General features: G+C 41.1%; 1 protein-coding gene across 1 annotated transcript in view; it reads left to right on the forward strand.

Annotated features, from left to right (window-relative positions):
* Nucleotides 1-21432, forward strand: part of dnmt1 (DNA (cytosine-5-)-methyltransferase 1) — a 44095-nt gene that overhangs the window by 19660 nt on the left and 3003 nt on the right. The window contains exons 15-31 of the mRNA XM_055664187.1: nt 244-421; nt 1348-1445; nt 1963-2116; nt 3548-3663; nt 4596-4797; nt 5353-5492; nt 7257-7433; nt 7835-8059; nt 9063-9255; nt 10540-10630; nt 12184-12315; nt 13150-13432; nt 14582-14723; nt 16759-16925; nt 17955-18132; nt 19281-19476; nt 20639-20802. Coding sequence (XP_055520162.1) covers nt 244-421; nt 1348-1445; nt 1963-2116; nt 3548-3663; nt 4596-4797; nt 5353-5492; nt 7257-7433; nt 7835-8059; nt 9063-9255; nt 10540-10630; nt 12184-12315; nt 13150-13432; nt 14582-14723; nt 16759-16925; nt 17955-18132; nt 19281-19476; nt 20639-20802 — 2836 coding nt within the window. The remainder of the gene's footprint in view (nt 1-243; nt 422-1347; nt 1446-1962; nt 2117-3547; nt 3664-4595; nt 4798-5352; nt 5493-7256; nt 7434-7834; nt 8060-9062; nt 9256-10539; nt 10631-12183; nt 12316-13149; nt 13433-14581; nt 14724-16758; nt 16926-17954; nt 18133-19280; nt 19477-20638; nt 20803-21432) is intronic.

Here is a 21432-nt window from a genome sequence, read left to right on the forward strand (position 1 = left end):
AGAAGCTCTACCAGCTGCCCCACCGTGTTGCCTTCTCTATTTATTGCCATTGGGACAACTGTTAAATATGACAGGTAGATCTCAGTTATTCCATTGTGCCTTTACTTGCTCTTCAAAAGAGGAGCATTTGACCAGTATATCACAAGCTTTTCCGACAACCTTGTATAATCATGTTATTTTGTAAAGAATTCTCGGATACGTGAGCCTTTGTTTGAGAACTACCTTCACTTTGGCTGTTTTTAGACGAGCTGCAAGGCGACAAGCAATACGTCACCCTACCAAGATCGATAAGGACAAGGGACCCACTAAAGCCACTACCACTAAGTTGGTATATCAGATTTTTGATACTTTCTTCTCTGAGGAAATTGATCAGAATGACAAAGAGAATGGATCAAAGCGTAGGCGCTGTGGAGTGTGTGAGGTATGTACTATGTGAATTAACTGTTGCTTGGAAGATATATTTATGAGCATTTTACAAGGTGGCAGTATTTACGCAGTGTTCAAATGGAAAATCAAGCTGCATTAAAAGGCACATTTCACTAGTAATTATGATGTAGGAAGTTTGGTGCCTGAAATATCACTGCTATCAGTTGGCCAATGAATGCTAGTTACAGAACAAGCCTTTGCAGGTTGATCTTGCTCCACATCTGTAGAGCAACAAGGCTTCCTTGACAAAGTGCTTAAGAAGGAATTGCAGATGTCATTGACAAAGTCATGGCTTTGCATTGCACTGCAGTTTATATTTTTGATCACAGAATTCATTGGGTGCGGCTGTATTCTAAGTTTATGCATTCTCTTTAATACTTGAGCTGTGATTTAAGGCTGCATTGTAAATTAGTCATCCTGTTCTCAAGACTTTTCTGCCCAATTTTATTGGTGAGAACTTCTTGTTACTAGATTTATATAGTCTGTTAACCCATTGGCTACAAGTCAACTTAATTTAGTTTCTAAAAGCAAAAAGCAGATACTAGAAATTTGGAATTAAAACAGGAAATGATGGGAATACGCAGCAGATCAGGTAGTACTAGTGGAGAGAGGTCTGATTAATGTTATAGATTGATAGCACATCCTTTCATTGACCTGATATACTAACTGCTTCTCTCGCTACATGCTGCCTGACCATTGCTCCACCATTTTCAATTGTAGTTTATGATTATGGTTAATGAAGCATTTATGTGAATATACGATAGCATCATATATGATGTGTGACTGGAAGGAATCCCTTTTCATTAATATGAAGCTGATGTATGAGGCTGTTACTTCAATAAAGAATTAAGGGAAGGGGACTAGAAGGATGAACAAATATTATTTTGCTCCACACACAGCATTGTTGTTATTTTGTAATAGGTTTGTCAACAGCCTGACTGTGGGAAGTGCAATGCTTGTAAGGACATGGTGAAGTTTGGGGGCTTGGGTCGTAACAAACAAGCCTGCTTACAGAGAAGGTAAAATTAACTGTCCTGTTTCATTATAGGATGTCAAAATGTTGTTGAATGATTACAAGAACATCTTTCTACCAAAGATTGTAATATTTTTTCATTGGGTAATGATTAATATAAACCATTAATGATTTGAAAACATAATTAAAACAAGAACAAAATCATCGCGTACAACTGTTTTCATAGAATTGATGATGTGGCCATAACATTGCTTCTACCCTTCAAGTGTACTTTTGTGTCTATAAATGGTCAAAAGGAATGGGCAGGTTGCAAGATGAAATCACCAGCAAGGATTCTGTTTGTGCACTTTCTTTACTGGTTTTGGAGCTATTGGTGGGTATATATGTTTGGGATTATGAAGTCTAGGGATGGGCATTGGAGCACCAGAGATAAATTTATTCAATCAAATAATAGGTGATGCATCTTGTAAAGGGTGTATTTCAAATCCTTCATTTACAGACCATTACTCTGCCTGGCCATATACCATGCATGATACAATTAATTGTTGTACATTTTCCTGAAGGTGTCCAAATCTGGCTGTGAAGGAGGCTGATGACGATGAGAACGATGAGGATGACTCTGATCTAATTGACAAAGCATCTCCTAAAAGAATGTTGCAGGGTCGGAAAAAAAAGCAATCGAAGAGCCGCATCTCTTGGATTGGAGAGGCTATGAAGGTAATAAAGATGAAGTTCACAATAATGGTCGGTTGGGCTTGGAGCTGGTTAATTCTGAACTATCAATTCTGTTCCTTTCAAGTGTGAAGCTCTGTCTTTTGGTGTACATTTTGAAACCAAAGAGACGCAAAATTCTGGAGTAAGTGGGTCAGGCAGCATCTCCGGAGAAACGAATAAGTGTCGTTTTGGGGAGAGACCCTTCTCTCAGTTGGAAGACGGGTCTAGACCCAATAGTTCATCTATTCATTCTCTCCAGAGATGCTGTCTGACCTGCTGAGTTATTCAAGCATTTTGTGTCCATCTTTGGTGTAAACCAGCGTCTGCAGTTCCTTCCTACATTTTTGTTTACAATGACAGAAGTGTGCAAATAGATAATGAATATTAGATCACTTGTTAGTTAATTGCATCTATGAATGCTGCATTAATGCACATGATCACTTGGCAGTCACTAAATGTTCACATTTAAATGCCCTTGCAGAGGTTTACGGTAGTCTTAATGTAATAATGGAGTTTTGCAGCTTTTGTTATGATCAAAATCAAGAGTCAAGTCAAGTCGAGAGTTTATTGTCATGCGTCCCAGATAGGACATTGAAATTCTTGCTTTGCTTCAGCACAACAGAATATAGTAGGCATGACTACAGAACAGATCAGTGTGTCCATATACCATTATATAAATATATACACACATGAATAAATAAACAGATAATGGTCAAAACACCAAAATAACAACATAATGAACAATCAGATCACTGAACTAATAATTAATTTGTGGCAACGTTAGAGGACAAATATTGACCAGTTCAGGCAGAATTCCCTGGATCAAGTTGCACCATACAATGTTATTCATCTTAACGCATTTAAGTACTTTGAACCTTGATTTCATGAATCATTGAAACAATAACACCTTTGACAATGCAGTCGATTTCTTCAGGTAGCAGCAAGGTATCAGTTTAGATGGTGCTAGAATCAAATCACAGTATATTTGATGTTACTCTTTGACTTTTGTGACCTAGACATGAATTTAATCTGGAGTGAAGGCAGTACAAAATTTGGGGATGTGTAGATTTGGATGCTGAAAAGTAATTTTAATTATTTAAATACATGTGTTTACATTCTCCTTCCCAGCCCAACCCCAATGTACACATTTATGTTTGGAAAGAAAGTATCTCGCCTTAGTTCACATCCTTGCCCCTTTGGGGAAATGGTGTTTTCTCCATTTGTTTGCACTATACATGGAAACAATGTGCCAAATTAATGATTGCAAGTTTCCTCCTTTGTACCTTCTCCGTGCAACTGCTTGTAATGTTGGGATTCGTTCTTCACATTTAAATCAATTATTTAAAAAATGTTTGTATCTAATTTAGCAGAACATTTTTGAAAGTGTAATTGGACTGAATCAACACAGTAAACTCCTTTGATACTTGCTTTCAGTCTGACGGACGGAAGACCTATTACCAGAAAGTGTCTGTTGACGATGAAATTCTGGCGATCAATGATTGTGTGGCAGTCAGCCCGGACGACCCCACCAAACCGCTTTACTTAGCAAGGTTAGTATCTATCTAAATAATAGTTCTTTATAATAAACCCAGAGAGAAAACTGAAGGTAGACACAAAATGCTGGAGAAAATCAGCGGGTGAGGCAGCATCTGCGGAGAGAATGAATTGGCGACATTTCGGGTTGAGATAGTGTTGGGTCTCCACAAATCTTTGTGGTTTCTTGTTTTATGCATTTAAAATGTGTATGTCTGTGTTCAGTTATATTTGGGGTAATGGTAATGACTGCCTGCAATTCCATGGGACTGTTTAAAAAAAATTAGGATTTTCTGGGCAGAGAGAATGAGTTGTAATTTGAGTTTTCAGAATGAATCTCTTGGAGATCCACGAAAATGATTGGAAAGGAAAGATTAAGATCTCTAATTCCTGTGGATTGACTCAGATTTGTTGCATCCATGTTGGAGAACTTCCAAATTCACTTTATTCAGGCTTTTTAAGGCCTCTGGTGGTTCATCCTGTGATTATATTACAGATTAGCTATTTTGATACATGTTTAGCTCTTGGAACTAGCTGCCAGAGCAATTACTATAACAAGACATTTGGACAAGTACTTGCCTGAAGAAGGGTCTCGACCCGAAACGTCACCCATTCATTCTCTCCAGAGATGTTGCTTGTCCCGCTGAGTTACTCCAGCATTTTGTGTCTACCTTCAAATTAAAGCAGCATCTGCAGTTCCTTCCTACACATACTTGGATAAGGAAAGGTTTAGAGGGATATGGGCCAATACAGGCATGTGGGACTAGTGTAGATGGGGCATCTTGGTCAGCATGGGTAACTTGGGGCGAATGGCCTGTCTCCATGATGTAATACTGACTTTATGTGTTATCTTCAGTGTCTGGATGTTGTGAAAAAGGTTATACTCGAGTTTTTCTGCATAGTTTAATAATGTAACAGTATTTTGTAATGGCCTCTGTATTTTTTACAGAATCACATCAATGTGGGAAGAAGTCGGTGGGAAGATGTTCCATGCAAATTGGTTCTGCCGTGGCACAGACACTGTACTGGGTGAAACCTCTGATCCACTTGAGCTCTTTCTAGTGGATGAGTGTGAAGACATGCAGTTATCTTATGTAGACAGCAAAGTAAAGGTTATTCACAAGGCTGCCTCGGAGAGCTGGGCACTGGAGGTGAGAGCTTACTAAATCATTACCTTCCTCTCTAATTGCTTTCATGTAACCAAGTCACATACACAAGTTGTTTCACTAATGAATCTAATGCATAAATATGTAACTTCATGGTTAGCATTTCAAACCTTGCTAATGTGATTTCCAAGTACCTGACTGACTTTCAAGCTGCCATTGGACTATTTCAAGTACTACTTCAGTATGTTTCCTGATTTTTTTTTTTTAATTTATATCTCTGACCTTGAGCATCTTGAAGGCATGAAATGAAACAGTCTGCTGTGCCTGTAATTGCCTGAGGTAAAATCATGGTTTTACTGCTAGTTAGAAGTGCCATTACCTCCTCAGTCTAAGCACATCCTCACTGCAGTATTGTGAAAGAAAAGACAAAGTGATTTGTATGTTTATCTTTCTTTTTTGGCCTTGCAATGCTTTGATATTTCAGGCAGGACTGTCAGCCTTTACTATGTGTGTGTGTGTGTGTGTGTATATATACACAACATGTACTAAATAACACTTGTACAGTTTGTGAAGTACAAATTTTATTCTTGTACATCCTAGGGTGGAATGGATGATGAGTTTGAGTTAAAAATGGTTGAAGATGATGGAAAGACCTACTTCTACCAGATGTGGTATGATCCAGAGTATTCCCGATTCCAAATTCCTCACCCATGTGAATCAACGGAGGAGAACAAGCACAAGTGAGTAAAGGGAGATGTAATTCCGCAGTCACTTTCATGTCCCCATCATTGCATCTGAAAATACTTCCTAGTCGATCATCCTTTTGAAATGTATTCACTGTTGTAATTCAAGGCACACTGGTGCCAATCTACATGCAGTCCAGTTTTGTGGACTCCACAACGTTGTTGGGGAAAATTGTTCTTTCAGGATCATTAAATATAAATTAGTTATGACTTTGGTCTTTCAAATCCCTGCAACACTTATGTTTGGTTAAAACATAGATACAGGTTGGGTCCCGCGTTGAAAGTTAATTCTCTAAGAGTGCTTTATTGAAAATAATTAGAAAATCAATAAGGATATATCACGGAGCTTCAAAGACAAGAGTTTGTGTAGTCCATTAGGATCTTTTTAGTACATCACTGGGTGTACAAAGATTACAGTTCCATTGAACATGACAAATAGGAGCAGAAGGTGAACATATGTCACTGTAAGAACATGATTGATCTGATGTTTGACGTCAAATCGGCATTCACGCTAGTTTGCTGCCTGATTCCATGGCCTTCTGGAATTAGTTTCTCGCAGATTCGCAATAGATTGAAAGGAGAAATTTCCCTTTGCACAAAGCCTCCAATGAGTAGCCCTTTAACCTGAGTTTATTATCCCTAATTCACAGCATGTATCCTGATGACAACTGCTCTCTAAGGATCTTGTTTTCAATAAACTCGTTTCAACCTAATAAACTCCAGAAGGCATGAGCCCAGTCTGTGTAATCATCCATTTTAGATAAGTCATTAATCCTTGGAAGCAATTGAGTGACCCTTCCATGCATTACCTCCAAGGCAAATATATCCTTCCTTAAATAAGACAAAGCTGTGTGCAGCACATTAAGCATGGTCTTGCTAAAATCACTGCATTTGCAGGAAAGGTTCCCTATGTTTGTACACCATTTCCCTTGTTGTAAAGGCCAACATCTTTGCTTTTCAAAAATCTAATCTGTATACTGCATTTGTTCGGATGCAAGGACACTGAAGAATCCTTGAAGATGCTCACTCTTACTCATCTGCTCGATGTGCTTAATGGCTGAGCACTATTTGGCCAAATGGCTCAAAAGATCTGAATTCCCAGGGTTGACACTGTTTAATCCTTCAACAACTCATTTTTCCTTTCTTTGGATCACTGTCTCCCTTGTCTCAAGGTTTTTGGCATTCAAATCAAAAGAGCAGAGTTGTGAAATTTTACAAAATGTCATGTCAATTTCAAGATGTGAAGAGATCTATTGAGTAACCAAAACAGTACAACTTCAATTTGCTTAGTTCTTGTATGAATAATTTACATCTTCTGAGTTAAAGCATTTGCCTTTTATATAACTGATATCTCCAATTCTCTTAGAGTCAAAGAATTATACAACACCGAAATAAACCTTTTGCTCGCCACATCCATGATGACATTGTTGCATTGAAACGCCTGTGTAGTCGTATCTGCTTCCACCAAGCAGCTCATTTCCAAATATCAATCGCCATCTGTCTCAAAAAAAACCTTGGATCCCCTTTAAAGCTCCTTCAGTCATCTTAAACCTCTGCCCTCGTGTTGATGTGATGTGGAGACAGCACTTTGTTCTCGAGTATTTGGCATCAAATTGTTGTACTCAAATTGTATGGCTAGTCAGAATTTTAAGTGTTTTTTTTTAAAGATTTACTAATTGCAAATATCCTGCAATGCAAGTACGATTGCATCTTTTTCAACAGTACTCATCGTAACTGTTCTTTGGGCCACTGCTTTTCTAGGTTCTGTGACAGTTGCACTCGGTTGGCTGAAATCAGACAGCGAGAGATGCCACGGGTGCTGGAGCCACTGGAGCTAAAGGATGATTCAAAGGTTTTCTACGCATTGGCTACTAAGAATGGAACGCAGTATAAAGTTGGAGATGGCATTTACCTCCTGCAAGATGCATTCTCATTCAGGTAATGTGCTTCCTCTATCTGAAGAAAGACACAAAAAGCTGGAGTAACTCAGCGGGACAGGCTGCATCTCTGGAGAGAAGGAATGGGTGACGTTTCAGGTAGAAACCCTTCTGAAGAGGAAGGATTGACCCGTGACCCATTCCTCTCTCCAGAGATGCTGCCTGTCCCGCTGAGTTACTCCAGGTTTTTGTGTCTATCTTCGGTTTAAACCGGCACCTGCAGTTCCTTCTTTATCTGGTTCTACTTGCCATCTTGGAACCTCTATCTGTGACTTTCCCATAGCTCCACCCCCACCTGCTCCATCTGATCAGGAAAGAATTTCATACAAGAATGTCTCCCCATTCCCTGTCTCCTCAATGATTGTTGTGTAATAACCTTTCCCATGGGTGTCTTGTCTTCAGCGTTAAACCATCTAGTCCTGGCAAACGACCAGTGAAGAAAGATGACGTGGATGAAGACCTGTACCCCGAGTACTATCGCAAGTCATCTGATTACATCAAAGGGAGCAACCTTGATATTCCTGAACCATTCCGAATTGGCCGCATTCATGAAATCTTCTGTCACAAGCGTAGCAATGGCAAACCCAATGAAGCAGATATTAAGCTACGAATCAATAAATTCTACAGGTGAGTTGAATTCCTTGATACCATCCTGCAACAAGAATTCCTGGGATTTTGTCCGCTGTACTCGTTGCTAATTAACCAGAGTTCATGTTATGTTGGTTTATAGTCCCTCCACTTTATCTGAACTTTAGGGGTAAAAAGAGTTGAGGCAGACTATATTTCTCCCGCAGAGAAAGGGGAATCTCATACTTGTCAGTGTAAGATCTTACAATTGCTAAGTTAAAAATTTGCAATAGCCTGGCCACTGGCTTGTAGTCACGTTCCCAGCACAGGAAAGCAAAAATACATAGACTTTAAATAAATTAAAATGTATTGCCGGTGAGAAACTGAGTAGGTGGGTGATGCACTTAGGGCCTGCTCCAGACAAAATGTATTACCGTTGAGAAACTGAGTAGGTGGGTGATGCACTTCGGACCTGCTCCAGACAAACTTGTTGACGATATCTAGTATTTTCTGTTTTTATTTCAGAATTCCAGTATCTCTTACTTTTTGAATGTTATTAATCTTGTGAACCTTTTTGCACTGCCTTTAAGACAAGCATTTCCTTCCCTCCCACTGAGTTACTCCAGCATTTTGTGTCTATCTTTGGTTTAAACCAGCATCTGCAGTTCTTTCATACACACGATAAGTATCAATTGTACAATTGTATCAAAACATCATTCAACCTTCTGTGCCATTTTCTGCCCCGATTACTTTGTTTCTTTTGAGATCTCGGATGCATCTGAATACCGGCATTTAATAGTTTTCCACGATATGAGATGGCCTGCTTTTCTATTCGTCAGTTTAACTTGTATTTTCCCTCTGTACTGCATTGGGAAGCTATCTCCATACCACACCAGAGTGATAGCTTAAGCCACCAAGCTGATGGGCCAAATCTTTATGCTAGACATGCCTCTACTTAAAGGCATTTGATATTCATGCCATTGGCAATTGTTGCATTTTGCACTGCATGGAAGGTGTCGGCTACGCTCCTCTAAGTGCAACTGATGGAAAATGTTCCTTTCAGAGCTGAGAATACGCACAAAGGCCTGAAAGGCAGTTACCACACTGACATCAATTTGCTATATTGGAGCGATGAAGAAGTGACCGTGGACTTCAAAGACATCCAAGGCCGCTGTACTGTGGAATATGGTGAAGATCTGACTGTATGCGTTCAGGAATACTGTGCTGGAAGCCCAGACAGATTCTATTTCCTAGAGGTAAGATCTTTAAGAAAGCATTTTTGTTTTGACTTATAATAATTAATTTTGTTTTTTTGTATGTAATAAGTGGCAGGAAAACTGTACAAATAATATTGCCATTTTTAATAATCTTTTTGTCGAATTGATCCTTATATTTAGGGTTCTGTTGGATTCCATAATTCATTCAGCAGTAGGGAGCAGAATTGCTCTTGTATTTAAACACCTGCTTCGTAGTATTGTTTCCTTCCCATTGTGCAGTGTCCTCATTATCTTAGCCACTAACTGGCTTTCATAAACGAGGCAAACTAATGTCTGGCTATTAGAAATTTCAGGTTATTAGAGAATAAAAATCTACAGCTGCCATTTCAGTAACTTCTAAAGATGTGTTTGTTAAGAAATAAATTATCATTTTTGTTTCTATTTAATTGTTGGTGAGGACTTGCCGTGAGTAAAGTGGCTCGCATCTATCCCACATTAGACCATTAAACATATTTCAGAATTTATGGATTGGCTGTAAGGTGCCAAGGGCCGGCTAGGTGCTATATAACTACGAGTCTATAATCACCAAGAGTCATTTTACAATGGACTATGCTGAGTGATTGCATAGTTAGCACTCACCTTCCTAATTGCTTCCTTCATATTGCTAATGACTGAATCCCCCCCCCGATATACATAATGCAATAGGTCCCGCTACTATCTCGGTGATTTATTTTAGCAGATTGGAGTTTACTTTCCAAGTTCAATATCATGCCAGTTAATGTCTTATTATCAAGGCTAGACACACAAGGACCAAGATGAGAAAAACATTCTTCACACAGAGAGTGGTGAATCTGTGGAATTCTCTGCCACAGAAGGTAGTTGAGTCCAGTTAATTGGCTATATTTAAGAGGGAGTTAGATGTGGCTAAGAGGGGTATGGAGAGAAGGCAGGTACAGGAAACAGAGTTGGATGAACAGCCATGATCATATTGAATGGTGGTGCAGGCTCGAAGGGCCGAATGGCCTACTCCTGCACCTTTTTTCTATGTTACTAAGATAGTTCACAAGTTTTAGAAGCAGAATAAGGCCATTTAAACCATCAAATCTACTCCGCAATTCAATCATGGGTAATCAACCTTTCCCTCTCAATCCCATTCCCCTGCCTTCTCCCTCATAAATCCTTATTAATCAAATATAATCAAAACTGGTCCATCTTAGGTACGCAATGGATGCCAAAACAATGCAGCTAAAGATCTAATTTTAACATACACTTTGCAACTTCTGTGTTTGGATCCATGCACTGTAGCTTGTCTCTAATTCACAGGCCTACAATGCAAAGACAAAATCCTTTGAAGACCCTCCCAACCGTGCACGCAGTTCAGCCAACAAAGGCAAGGGTAAAGGGAAAGGCAAAGGTATGTACGATGCTTAGAGCTTGCGTGTCATTACAATGTGACTAAGTAGTGCTAATGCAACTTTACAAATGTAATGTTTCCGGATGGTGAGCTATCATCCAAACTAGAAAAAGATGAGGAATAAATTAAGTTGCACTGAAGGGGCAAAGACCAGGAGAATGAAGTGATATTGGTTGTTTTTCACTGTCCCTCGGTACACATAACAATAAACTAAACTGATGCTGGTGCTGATTGAGGGGTTAGTAAAGGTATGTTTGCAGGAAGTATGAATCAAATACTGGACGAGGACAGAAAGAAAATAATGCTGGAGATATACAATTCTGGATTTGTTGCTGAATCCTCATGGATGTGATTATCCAGAAGATAGACTCAAAGCTGGAGTAACTCAGTGGGTCAGACAGCATCCCTGGAGAAAAGGAATAGCAGACGTTTTACGTTGACACCCTTCTTCAGTCTGAAGAAGGGTCTTGACCCAAAACGTTACCTATTCCTTTTTTCCAGAGATACTGTCTGAGCAGCTGAGTCACTCCAGCATTTTGTGTCTACTGGTTTGAACCAGCATCTGCAGTTCCTTCCTACACATGTGATTGTTCAGGTTGGAGTACGAGTTGCCGTTCCTCAAAATAGCATTGAAGCGTCTTAGAACAGATGAGATCTTTTGGTTCTGACACGTTGAAGTGCACTTGGGAGTTGAAGTGATCGACCACTGAAGTTTGGGTTCACTCTTGCAAACTGAGCAGAAAACTTCTGTCGAAGTAGTTGCCTGATCTGCATTCGTTTATCCTATTGTAGTGGAGACCACGCTATTGGAATCAACTGTATTACCCTAAATTGGAACGAGTGTTTGGGTTATGGTGGTAAAGGATGAAGCTTAAGGACAAGTAGTACATGTTCTCTTGCATGGCGAGGTGCCATGAGGAGGAGAGTGGGGAATGATGTGGAGATGGGAGAGTGGAACAGAGTGCTATGGAAGAGGCACTCCCTGCAGAATAACGGGACGGGGAGGAGAAGAAGGTGAAGCTGGGTCAAAAGTTTCATCACTCCATGACCTAAATATTTATTTCATTTTCTCCTTCTCTTTCACGCTTTATACATCTGCATTATTTTCCTTTTGGCTTTACAAATTTCTAGTTTGCCCTGGGTCTTCACTGGGATGTGGAATGAAGCGTAGAATGTCTAGGTTTTTTCTGTGCTATTGGATAATCTTCTTGGGTGTTAATTTTAATCTGATGGTTGGATATTGTATCATGGAATACAGTTTAAAGGTCACCCAAGCTAAGAAACACTGTTCTGCCTGTGTGTGCATTGAAGACATTGTCATGTGTGCAACGCCTCTGCTCAATAGCCCTGTAATTAACTAATCTAACAGTATTTGCAGGAGAGGCTCGTACTGGGAATAGTGATTTGGTTAGAGCAACAAAGATTAAATGGATGAATCGTGATAGGTTGTGGAGAGAGGGGAAATCGCTATTTATTCAGATTGAGCTCAGAAATCAGGGTTGATTAAGATCACATGTAGGTTTTATCAAATAATGAGTTTTGTTTACCTGCAGGCAAAGGAAAGGGGAAGTCTGCTACTGAACCTGAACAAACAGAGCCAGAGGTTTCGGACAAATTCGAGAAACTTCGCAGCCTTGATGTATTTTCAGGCTGTGGGGGTCTGTCTGAAGGATTCCATCAGGCAGGTTCGTTTTGCATGGATCCTATCTCTGCTAATACTTTGTATTAAACCCATGTTTCTTGATTCCCTTTATATCTAAAGGTTTTTCAATCTCTCTAGAACATACACGAAAACTGATCACCACGGTACACTTTATCAAATTTCAAAGACTTGCTTAGGTGCAGAAATTTCTAACCTCTGTCCTGAATGGTCTAACTTTGAGACTTCAACTTTAATTTGAGAACCTGGTTTTAGACATCCTAACCAGGAGAAATGTCAATTTCATAAGGATATTTGTACGCCTCAATGAGATAATCTCTCATTCTCCTAATCTCGAGCATACAAGGCTAGTGAGCTCTCTTTGACAAATTCACAATCCAGGAACCAGCCTTGGCTGCATTCAGTTTATTGCAAGTTTATCTATCGTAAAGTAAGGAGAGAGACAAGGCCTGTGCACAACACTTACAGAGACGGTCTTACCAAGGCCTTATATAATTGGAGCAAGATATCTCTGCTCTTGTAATCAAACCCTTCATCAAATAGGATGAACATATCTTTGGCATTCCCAATTGCATGACGTACCTGGGCAGGCATTATTATGAGGAGCAGTCTTGTATTCCTTCCTCTGGCTTCCCAATTCACAACTCTTCCATCCTTTTGTCTGTCACCCATTTTCATGTATGCCCTTTATCCAACAATGAGTAATTTAATATTGATCTACTGCATTGGTGATCTTTTAGCTTTAAATGCTCGTGAATTAGTTAGTTCTTTACAAATACTGATACAATAAGCCAAATGTCTACCTCGTGTGCACTTTAGTTGGAAGGCAGAGCATAAAAATAAGTGTCTTCTTGCACAGATCTTTCAGAAACCATGTGGGCCATTGAGATGTGGGATCCAGCAGCCCAGGCGTTCCGTTTGAATAATCCCGGTGCCACTGTCTTCACTGAGGACTGCAACGTTCTCTTGAAACTTGTCATGGCTGGAGAGAAGACCAATTCACTTGGACAGAAACTGCCACAGAAGGGTGATGTGGAAATGCTCTGTGGTGGCCCTCCGTGCCAGGGCTTTAGCGGGATGAATCGGTTCAATTCCCGCACCTACTCCAAATTCAAGAACTCCCTTGTGGTCTCTTATCTCAGGTCAGTGCGCAGGTTGCTGCATTCTACTTGTGCATGCAAAGGGATGCTTGCTGCTTGGGTAATCTGTATTGTCCACTGATTAACCCGTCAGGCAGGTCAGTGTAAATAATGGCTCAGTAATGAGTATTCCTAGGCAGAGTCGGAGTTGAAGTCAAGTTCTATTGTGGGTACCTGAGCAAACATCCAGGCCCTCAATCTTGCCAGTCCTGAAGGAGGTGTCTTTCATGAGACACATTAAACCAAATCCCCTCTGATCTCTGGACATGAAGGATCCCACATAACAGTTTCAAGGAGTAGCATATTTATCTCCAATGTCCCCAATTTATTCCTTGCAGCATATTATGAAAGTAGATCACTTGGCCATTGTCATTTGCTAAATGTTTGAATTCGCAGTAGAAATTCTGTTTCTTGACCACATTTCAAAATTAATGAATTAGCTGTAAAATACTTTGGTATCTCTTAAGCTGTAGGAGTAGCTATTTTTCTTTTTTTATTAATTACAGAATATAAATGGTCTCATCTCGGCACAAATATCAACGTGCAAGTCAGAGACGAGGCTTTTGTAGAACCGACAAGTTATTCAAGGGTTGGTTTGGTGAAACTGGCGCCCAGTTGAAGGTTTTTTTGGCTACACTTTGTTACTGTGTGTGCTCTGCTTCCTCAGAAGGAGCACTTTTTGGGTCAAACAGTGATCGTGCATAAATGCTTGGATTGCTGGCTATATTTTTGCTGCATTGCAGAATACATTACTGAGGATATTCAGCGTCTGGTTTTTTTTTCCAATCTTGATTGTCAGCAAGACAACATTTTCTAAGAAAAAGGCTTTTTGCTGATTTTCAGTGTTAGAAACTGAGGGCCTGGAAATCACTTCCCTTTTAATTCTTAAGAAGGAACTGCAGATGCTGGAAAATCGAAGGTGGACAAAAATGCTGGAGAAACTCAGCGGGTGAGGCAGCATCTATGGAGCGAAGGAAATAGGTGACGTTTCGGGTCGAGACTCTTCTCTGAAGAAGGGCCTCGACCCGAAACGTCACCTATTTACTTTGTTCCATAGTCTCTCCTTTAATTCTGTTTGGTTACAGTGATGATTTACTTTGAGACTTGTTTTTCGCTTACAATATTCAAGTTGTGTATTATTGTGCCTTGCAGCTATTGTGACTATTACCGGCCCCGGTTTTTCCTCCTGGAAAACGTAAGGAACTTTGTCTCATTCAAGCGCTCCATGGTCCTGAAGCTAACTCTTCGCTGCCTTGTTCGAATGGGCTACCAGTGCACATTTGGTGTCTTGCAGGTAAGCTTCTGCTTCCCTTATGATGCAGACATGTGTACTCGTCAAACGTATCCACACCAAGTAACCTTGATATGATGTTCTCAGGGGATGAAACCTTTATTGCGAGTCTGAAATTCTGTCCTCAAAGCCCCCCCCCCTATTGATACACTTATTCTTGCAACACAATCGGCACGGTGGCACAACGGTAAAGTTGCTGCCTTGCAGTGCCAGGGACCCAGGTTCAATCCTGACTACGGGTGCTTGTCGGTACGGAGTTTATGCATTCTCCCTGTTATGTGCGTGGGATTTCTGCAGTATCTCCAGTTTCCTCCCACACCCCAAAGACATACAGGATTGTAAGTTAATTGGCTTGGTATAATTTAAAATTGTCCCGTGTGTGTGTGAGTGAGATAAAGTTAGTGTGCAGGCATCGCTGGTCGGCGTGGACTCGGTGGGCCGAAGGCCATGTTTTGGACTGTCTCTAAACTAAACTATCTTCTATAACATGAGGTTTCTTGGGAACGCAGCTAGCAGAACTAGACTATGAAACCAGGGACTTAATACACATATTCTTAAATTATTCTGAGATTTGTTATTGAATAAGATAGTTTAAATGATCTGGTGTACTGTTTGAGAAAGATTACACTGACAATGAAACTATTGCATAGGAAGGAACCTCAGATGCTGGTTTATACCGAAGATAGATGCAAAATTCTGGAGTAACTCAGTGGGTCAGGCAGCATCTCTGGAGTAAATGAAGAGGTGACATTTTGGGCCAGAACCCTTCAGACTGAAAGATAGAGAAGGCCAAAACAAAACAGGGCCGGCAACAGATGGTTTCAGGAAGGGTGGAGTCCACAATGGCAATGTTTTTCGCATTCCCCAGACTCCTGTTGAGTTACATTTCCTCCACCGCTGACACCACCATCATTTGTTAATCCTCGATGTAGCAAGAGATTTCTCTCATGGTGTGAGGATGGTCCGTTGTTTTCCAGTATGACCATGAATAGTGAGGAACAGCAAGAATTCTGGGGACAACCTCTCCATATGCACCCTTGCCCTGCCTGCACCCGTGGGTGCACCCGTGGGTGCATACGGAGAGGAGAGGTTGTTGCCAGAATTGCTGGTCACATTACAGAGATGTAATTCAAGAGTTATTCACTGCAGGCACGTGTTCAAACCCTATTGTAGCAGCTAAGAACTTTAAGTGCATTAAAGTAACACGTTTGTGACTTAATCACAATACCACTGCATCCCCTGGGATTTCATTAGAACTAATTAGATGCTGTGGCATGTATGAAACAACCAGATTGAAACCCATCATGTTCACTCGTGCCTTTTACTCTGACGCCAGTCAGAGCAATGTAATTGATTCTTAACTGCTTCTGAAATGATCCAACCAGGCAATTATCTCTTTCAATTAGGGATGGGCAATAAATTCTGCCTGTGCTGCCAGCACCTACATTCTCTGAACAAATGTACAGGGCTCCCCAGTCTAGGAATGACCAAAAGTCCAGTTTTACACAAATTCTCCAGTACATTTTTGAAACTTTTTCCCTATAATAAAGATAATAAAATACTTCATGATATTTATTAATGACGATATATGCTTCATTAGTTTAATTGCGGCTAGTGTTAATGTGTTCATTCAATGAAATGAAATAATTCTAGCAACAATACTGTTGAGGTTACTATGGGGAAAAAGCCATTTATGACTTTAAGAAATCAGCTTGTGGACTGTTCTGAGGAACGGAACACTTGTGAAACCTGGGCCTGCCTGAACATTGAGATACTTAGATGTTGGGTTCAGGTTCGGGACTATTTATGTACAACCCCCTGCCCATTCTTCACATTCAGAGCTGTTCGTATGGTATGAGTTTATGTGGCAGCTGCTTGTCTTTTCTGTGTAATAGGAGGAGGTGTATTAATCCCCATTGCGGTGAATACAATGGGTGAAAGGCAATAACGCTGGGCATTTTCAGATATTGGAAATGGTTCACTTCAGCCACTAACAAGCATATGTAATTGCTGGATTAACACGCTGTTGTTTGGACAGGCTGGTCAGTACGGAGTTGCCCAGACCCGCCGGAGAGCTATCGTTCTGGCCGCAGCCCCTGGAGAGAAGCTGCCGCTCTTCCCAGAGCCCCTGCACGTCTTCGCACCCAGAGCCTGCCAGCTCAGTGTGGCAGTGGATGACAAGAAGTTTGTCAGCAATGTCACCAGGTAAATCCATTCAGCTGTAGCGGGACCAATCTTCATACTCCTCTTGCAGAACTACCCACAAATACTCAATTCTTTAAATGTGTACTTTGGAATATACAAATTAAATGTGATTTTTTCCCTTCTTCAGGGTAATACAGACCACCACCATACATTCTCACGATAACATATATTTTTACACATGATCTCATGATTTTATTAATGACTTTGCCCTTTAGCTGATTCTATTCCAAAGTAATGATATCCAGACTTGTACCCTGTTAAAATAATCCATCCCTTTGATCCACACGCTTGCAAACTACACAGAATCTTTGTCTTTGGACAAGCTGTTGGATTAGGCTTGCAGTGGTATTTGAGTCCAAAGCCCTCCAGTGGTATTCCCCCCTCCATTGACTTCCACAACTAGCTATTTTTATTTGCTCTGGCCTTAATGGTGACCATTAATGGTGGTTTAACCACATTTGGCCAGGTGGAAGTCACCCATGCTCTTTTTCCAAAGGAGCTAATGGCCAAATGTAAGAAATTAAGAGCAGAGGAAAATCATATGACCTCAAGCATGTTCTGCTTTTCAATAAGATAGTTGTTCTGATCTTTGGCACCAACTCCACTTTCTTGCACAATCTCCATAACCCACAAGCAAACAAACCAGACTGCTGGAGGAACTCTGCTAGTCAGGCAGCACCTGTGGAGGGAAATGGGCAGTCAGAGTTTCAGGTCTGGACCCCTCAGACTGATGCTACCTGACCCATTGAGTTCCTATTACCTGTCTCAGACCTATTTGAGATAACTTTGCCGTAATCTATACTGCAGAGACAAGCTCCCTTCTGCTACATCTTTCCTCTTAAAACAATCTGCAGGAGAACATCTTGTCATTCTCATTCTTATTTTCAACTTGAGAAGTGCAGGTGTCAATTAAAGCCTCCTGATTAGGCAGCCCGGTGGCGCAGCAGTAGAGTTGCTGCCTCAGCACCAGAGATTATATTGATGCAAAGTGGCATTAAATGAAATTGAAAACCCTTCAATCTGCCACAGGACAAAGTCTGCTCCGTACAGAACCATCACTGTAAGAGATACCATGTCCGATCTGCCTGAAATTCGCAATGGAGCATCGGCGCTGGAAATCTCGTACAATGGTGAACCTCAGTCCTGGTTCCAGCGGCAGATTCGAGGCACACAGTACCAGCCTATCCTGCGGGATCATGTCTGTAAGGTAAGGTTTTACAGCATGGATGTGATCCCATAGCTCTGTGCAAAACTGTCCTCATTTTAGAACCTGCTAATACTTATAGATGAACAAAGAATTAGTCTCAATAAACACTCACAATCAATTTAGCTTTTATAGTCGTCCATTCGCTGAATTTTCTTTCTTTGCTTAGTTCGTCTAGTTTAACCTGGCTGACTAACCCATAGACTTCAGTGTAATTGTGGTTTCATGCATGACATCGTCACCTCTGAGTCTCATGGTTGTAGTGTCAACTTTGGCTCCAAGTTCTGTCCACAGATGTCCAGTCACACCACAGTGTAATGTTGCAAGACATTTCCTCATCCAGAGATGATCATTCAATTGCATTTTATGGGGGGTTTCTGGGTGCAAACATTTAGCTGCATTTAAGTCATTCCAACAATGAAATTTCAAACTAAGTTCAGGCGTGTTCTGAAAAGCGCTGTAGAAATGTAGCCATTTTTTTGTAAAACCTGCGTCCAAATTGATGCAGCCAATTATGAATCTATATTGCAAACATTAATCTAAGTAATACTCCAGTTGTGGTGACCTCGGTCATTTCTAATATCTAGTTTCCTACACTCTTAAAGACCTCCCCTGATATATGGTGACAAGGCAGGAGAATAAGGTTGGAGAGATTGATCAGCCACGATTGAATGGCAGAGTAGACTTAACGAGCCAGGTGGCCTAATTCTGCTCCTATCACTTATGACCTTATGATATTGAAGGGTAAATAGCGGCCGAACGCACTATGGGAACTTCACTCACCCCCCTGCAGGAACTATACAACAGGAGGTGCAACTCCAGAGCAAACAAAATCATGAGAGACCTCTTCCACCCCTGCAACGGACTGTTCCAGCCGCTACGGTCAGGCAAACGCCTCCGTTGCCATGTAGTGAGAACGGAGAGGTTGTTTTTTCCCCCTTTCCTGTAACGCCTTCTCACCAGGGACTAACTCTACAGAACGTTTTTCCTTCTATTATTTATTATGTAAAAGAATATGGTGTTAGGTGTTTAGAATGCGCCAAAAGTCCGCGATTGCCCTTTCATTTCGCCCCGTATGGTATGTGACAAATAAACTGACTTGACTTGACCCCCCCAAACCTCTCCCTTGTTTTTTCCCCTTCCCTTCTCAGGATATGAGTGCCTTGGTGGCAGGCAGAATGCGCCACATTCCCCTCGCCCCGGGGTCTGACTGGCGTGATCTTCCAAATATTGAGGTGCGCCTTTCCGATGGCACCATGACCAAGAAGCTGAGGTACACACACCACGATAAAAAGAACGGGCATAGCAGCACTGGTGCGCTACGTGGAGTGTGTTCTTGCGCAGACGGTTAGTGCCCAATGTACTTTGTGTTTCCATATGCTGTCGTGAAACTCTCTGCCCATGCTAATGCTAATGTTTGCACCTTAACACATTTGCCAAGGTTGAATAAAAAGGCTATATAAATCAACTAGTATAATTTCATAAGAAGGAGCAATACCTCAAAAGTCCCAAGGCAGTTTAACAAACACGAAGAACGGTACGATGCGATACAATAATAACTATTTATTCCAGGAAGGAAATAAAATCCCAGCAGCCATAAAAACACAAAATACATGAAATTAAAGTGATGAGTGGAAAGGCTTGGGGGATGTGCAAAGATTGGGGGCGTGGGGTGGGGGGAGGGGTCAGTCTTGGTCTACCCCACGACAGAAGGGAGGAGTTGTGAAGTTTGATAACCAGTTAACCATATAATATAACCATATAACAATTACATCTCGACCCTTCTAGTCCGTGCCAAACACATAATCTCCCCTAGTCCCATATACCTGCGCTCAGACCATAACCCTCCATTCCCTTCTCGTCCATATAACTATCCAATTAGTTTTTAAATGATAAAAACGAACCTGCCTCCACCACCTTCACTGGAAGCTCATTCCACACAGCCACCACTCTCTGAGTAAGATACCATTCAGTAAAGAATGCCGAGTAAAGAGCCTTTCCAAAATGTTTGTTTGGACAAGATTTTATGAATGATGAGCCAGGTTCAAGAGCAGAAGCCTTAACTACTGGTGCTCTTGTGGGGTTGCATGCGCAGCTGTAATAGCATTTGATAATCTGGTGACCCTATGATGATTTAAAAAAAAAGAGAGAATCAGAGCTGCACAATGCTAAGCATCTGTGATTGGGTTTACTTGCCAGGTCCGATAGAAATAAAAAAATCAGCAAGAAGTTAGCTTTTTATTGTGACGAAGCTGACTAGTAATCTCTCATTGCCTTAGATTTCTTGAATTTGATAATTATGGCATTCTCATCAACGGGCAGGTATAAGGTGCAACATTTAATCAGCTTAAATTTCTCAAATCGACATTGCACAAAAAATGTGTTCTGTCTTTAAATGAGCCCATTGGTGACCACTACATTGCTGACTTTAATGTCAATTGGAAGGAGATTTTGGTTGCAGTAAGTGTCCAGGACCACAGTAATGTATTGCTGGTGTTTTGGTTTACAGTGAAGCAGTGTGAGCCGGCTGACAGACAGTTCAACACACTCATTCCCTGGTGCCTGCCCCACACTGGAAACAGACACAATCACTGGGCCGGTCTGTATGGCAGGCTGGAATGGGATGGATTCTTCAGCACCACCGTCACCAACCCTGAGCCGATGGGAAAACAGGTAAGAGAATACTGCTGCTGCTGCTGCGGACATCGCAAAAGTGAAATTACTAATCGCACGTGAACATTTGTTGCCACCTTAAATATGAGGGGGTGTTCGAGGAGGGTTGGGAATTCAGGAGGGAAAATGGACGTAGTATCTTAAGATGAGCTGGTTTGTACAACGCCTGAATCCACCATTGGTCAACCATTCTGTTTTGAACACCCCAGTTTTGAAGACTACTGTATTATGGTTTATCTACACCATACTCAAGAAATTTAGGGACAGCGGCATCGACCTCTTCATAATCACTTTGTGATCTGCCACTTGCTGTTTTAGCACCTGGTCCATTTCTGTCAAGTGAATGTATTGAACTGCTTTTGCTTGGGTAGACAGCACATGTTGTAAAGACCAGCAAGATCCTGGATTTGGTGGCTGACTTGACCAGGCAGCAGAGTAAGGCTGCTGTACTTGGGGTGCAACTTTGGAAGAGGAGAATATTTAGTAAATGCTTATTCCTGGTGCGTTAACTGCCTCTTGTTACAAGATATCGGTGGAGCTGTTGCCGAAAGGGAAGTCGGCTGTTATTTTTACTAATGTAGAATCAGATGACAGCTATTTAGCCTAGTCCTCAATCCATGAACAACTTTT

The sequence above is a fragment of the Leucoraja erinacea genome, chromosome 39, assembly GCF_028641065.1.
Source record: "Leucoraja erinacea ecotype New England chromosome 39, Leri_hhj_1, whole genome shotgun sequence".
NCBI classification, from domain to species: Eukaryota; Metazoa; Chordata; class Chondrichthyes; order Rajiformes; family Rajidae; genus Leucoraja; species Leucoraja erinaceus.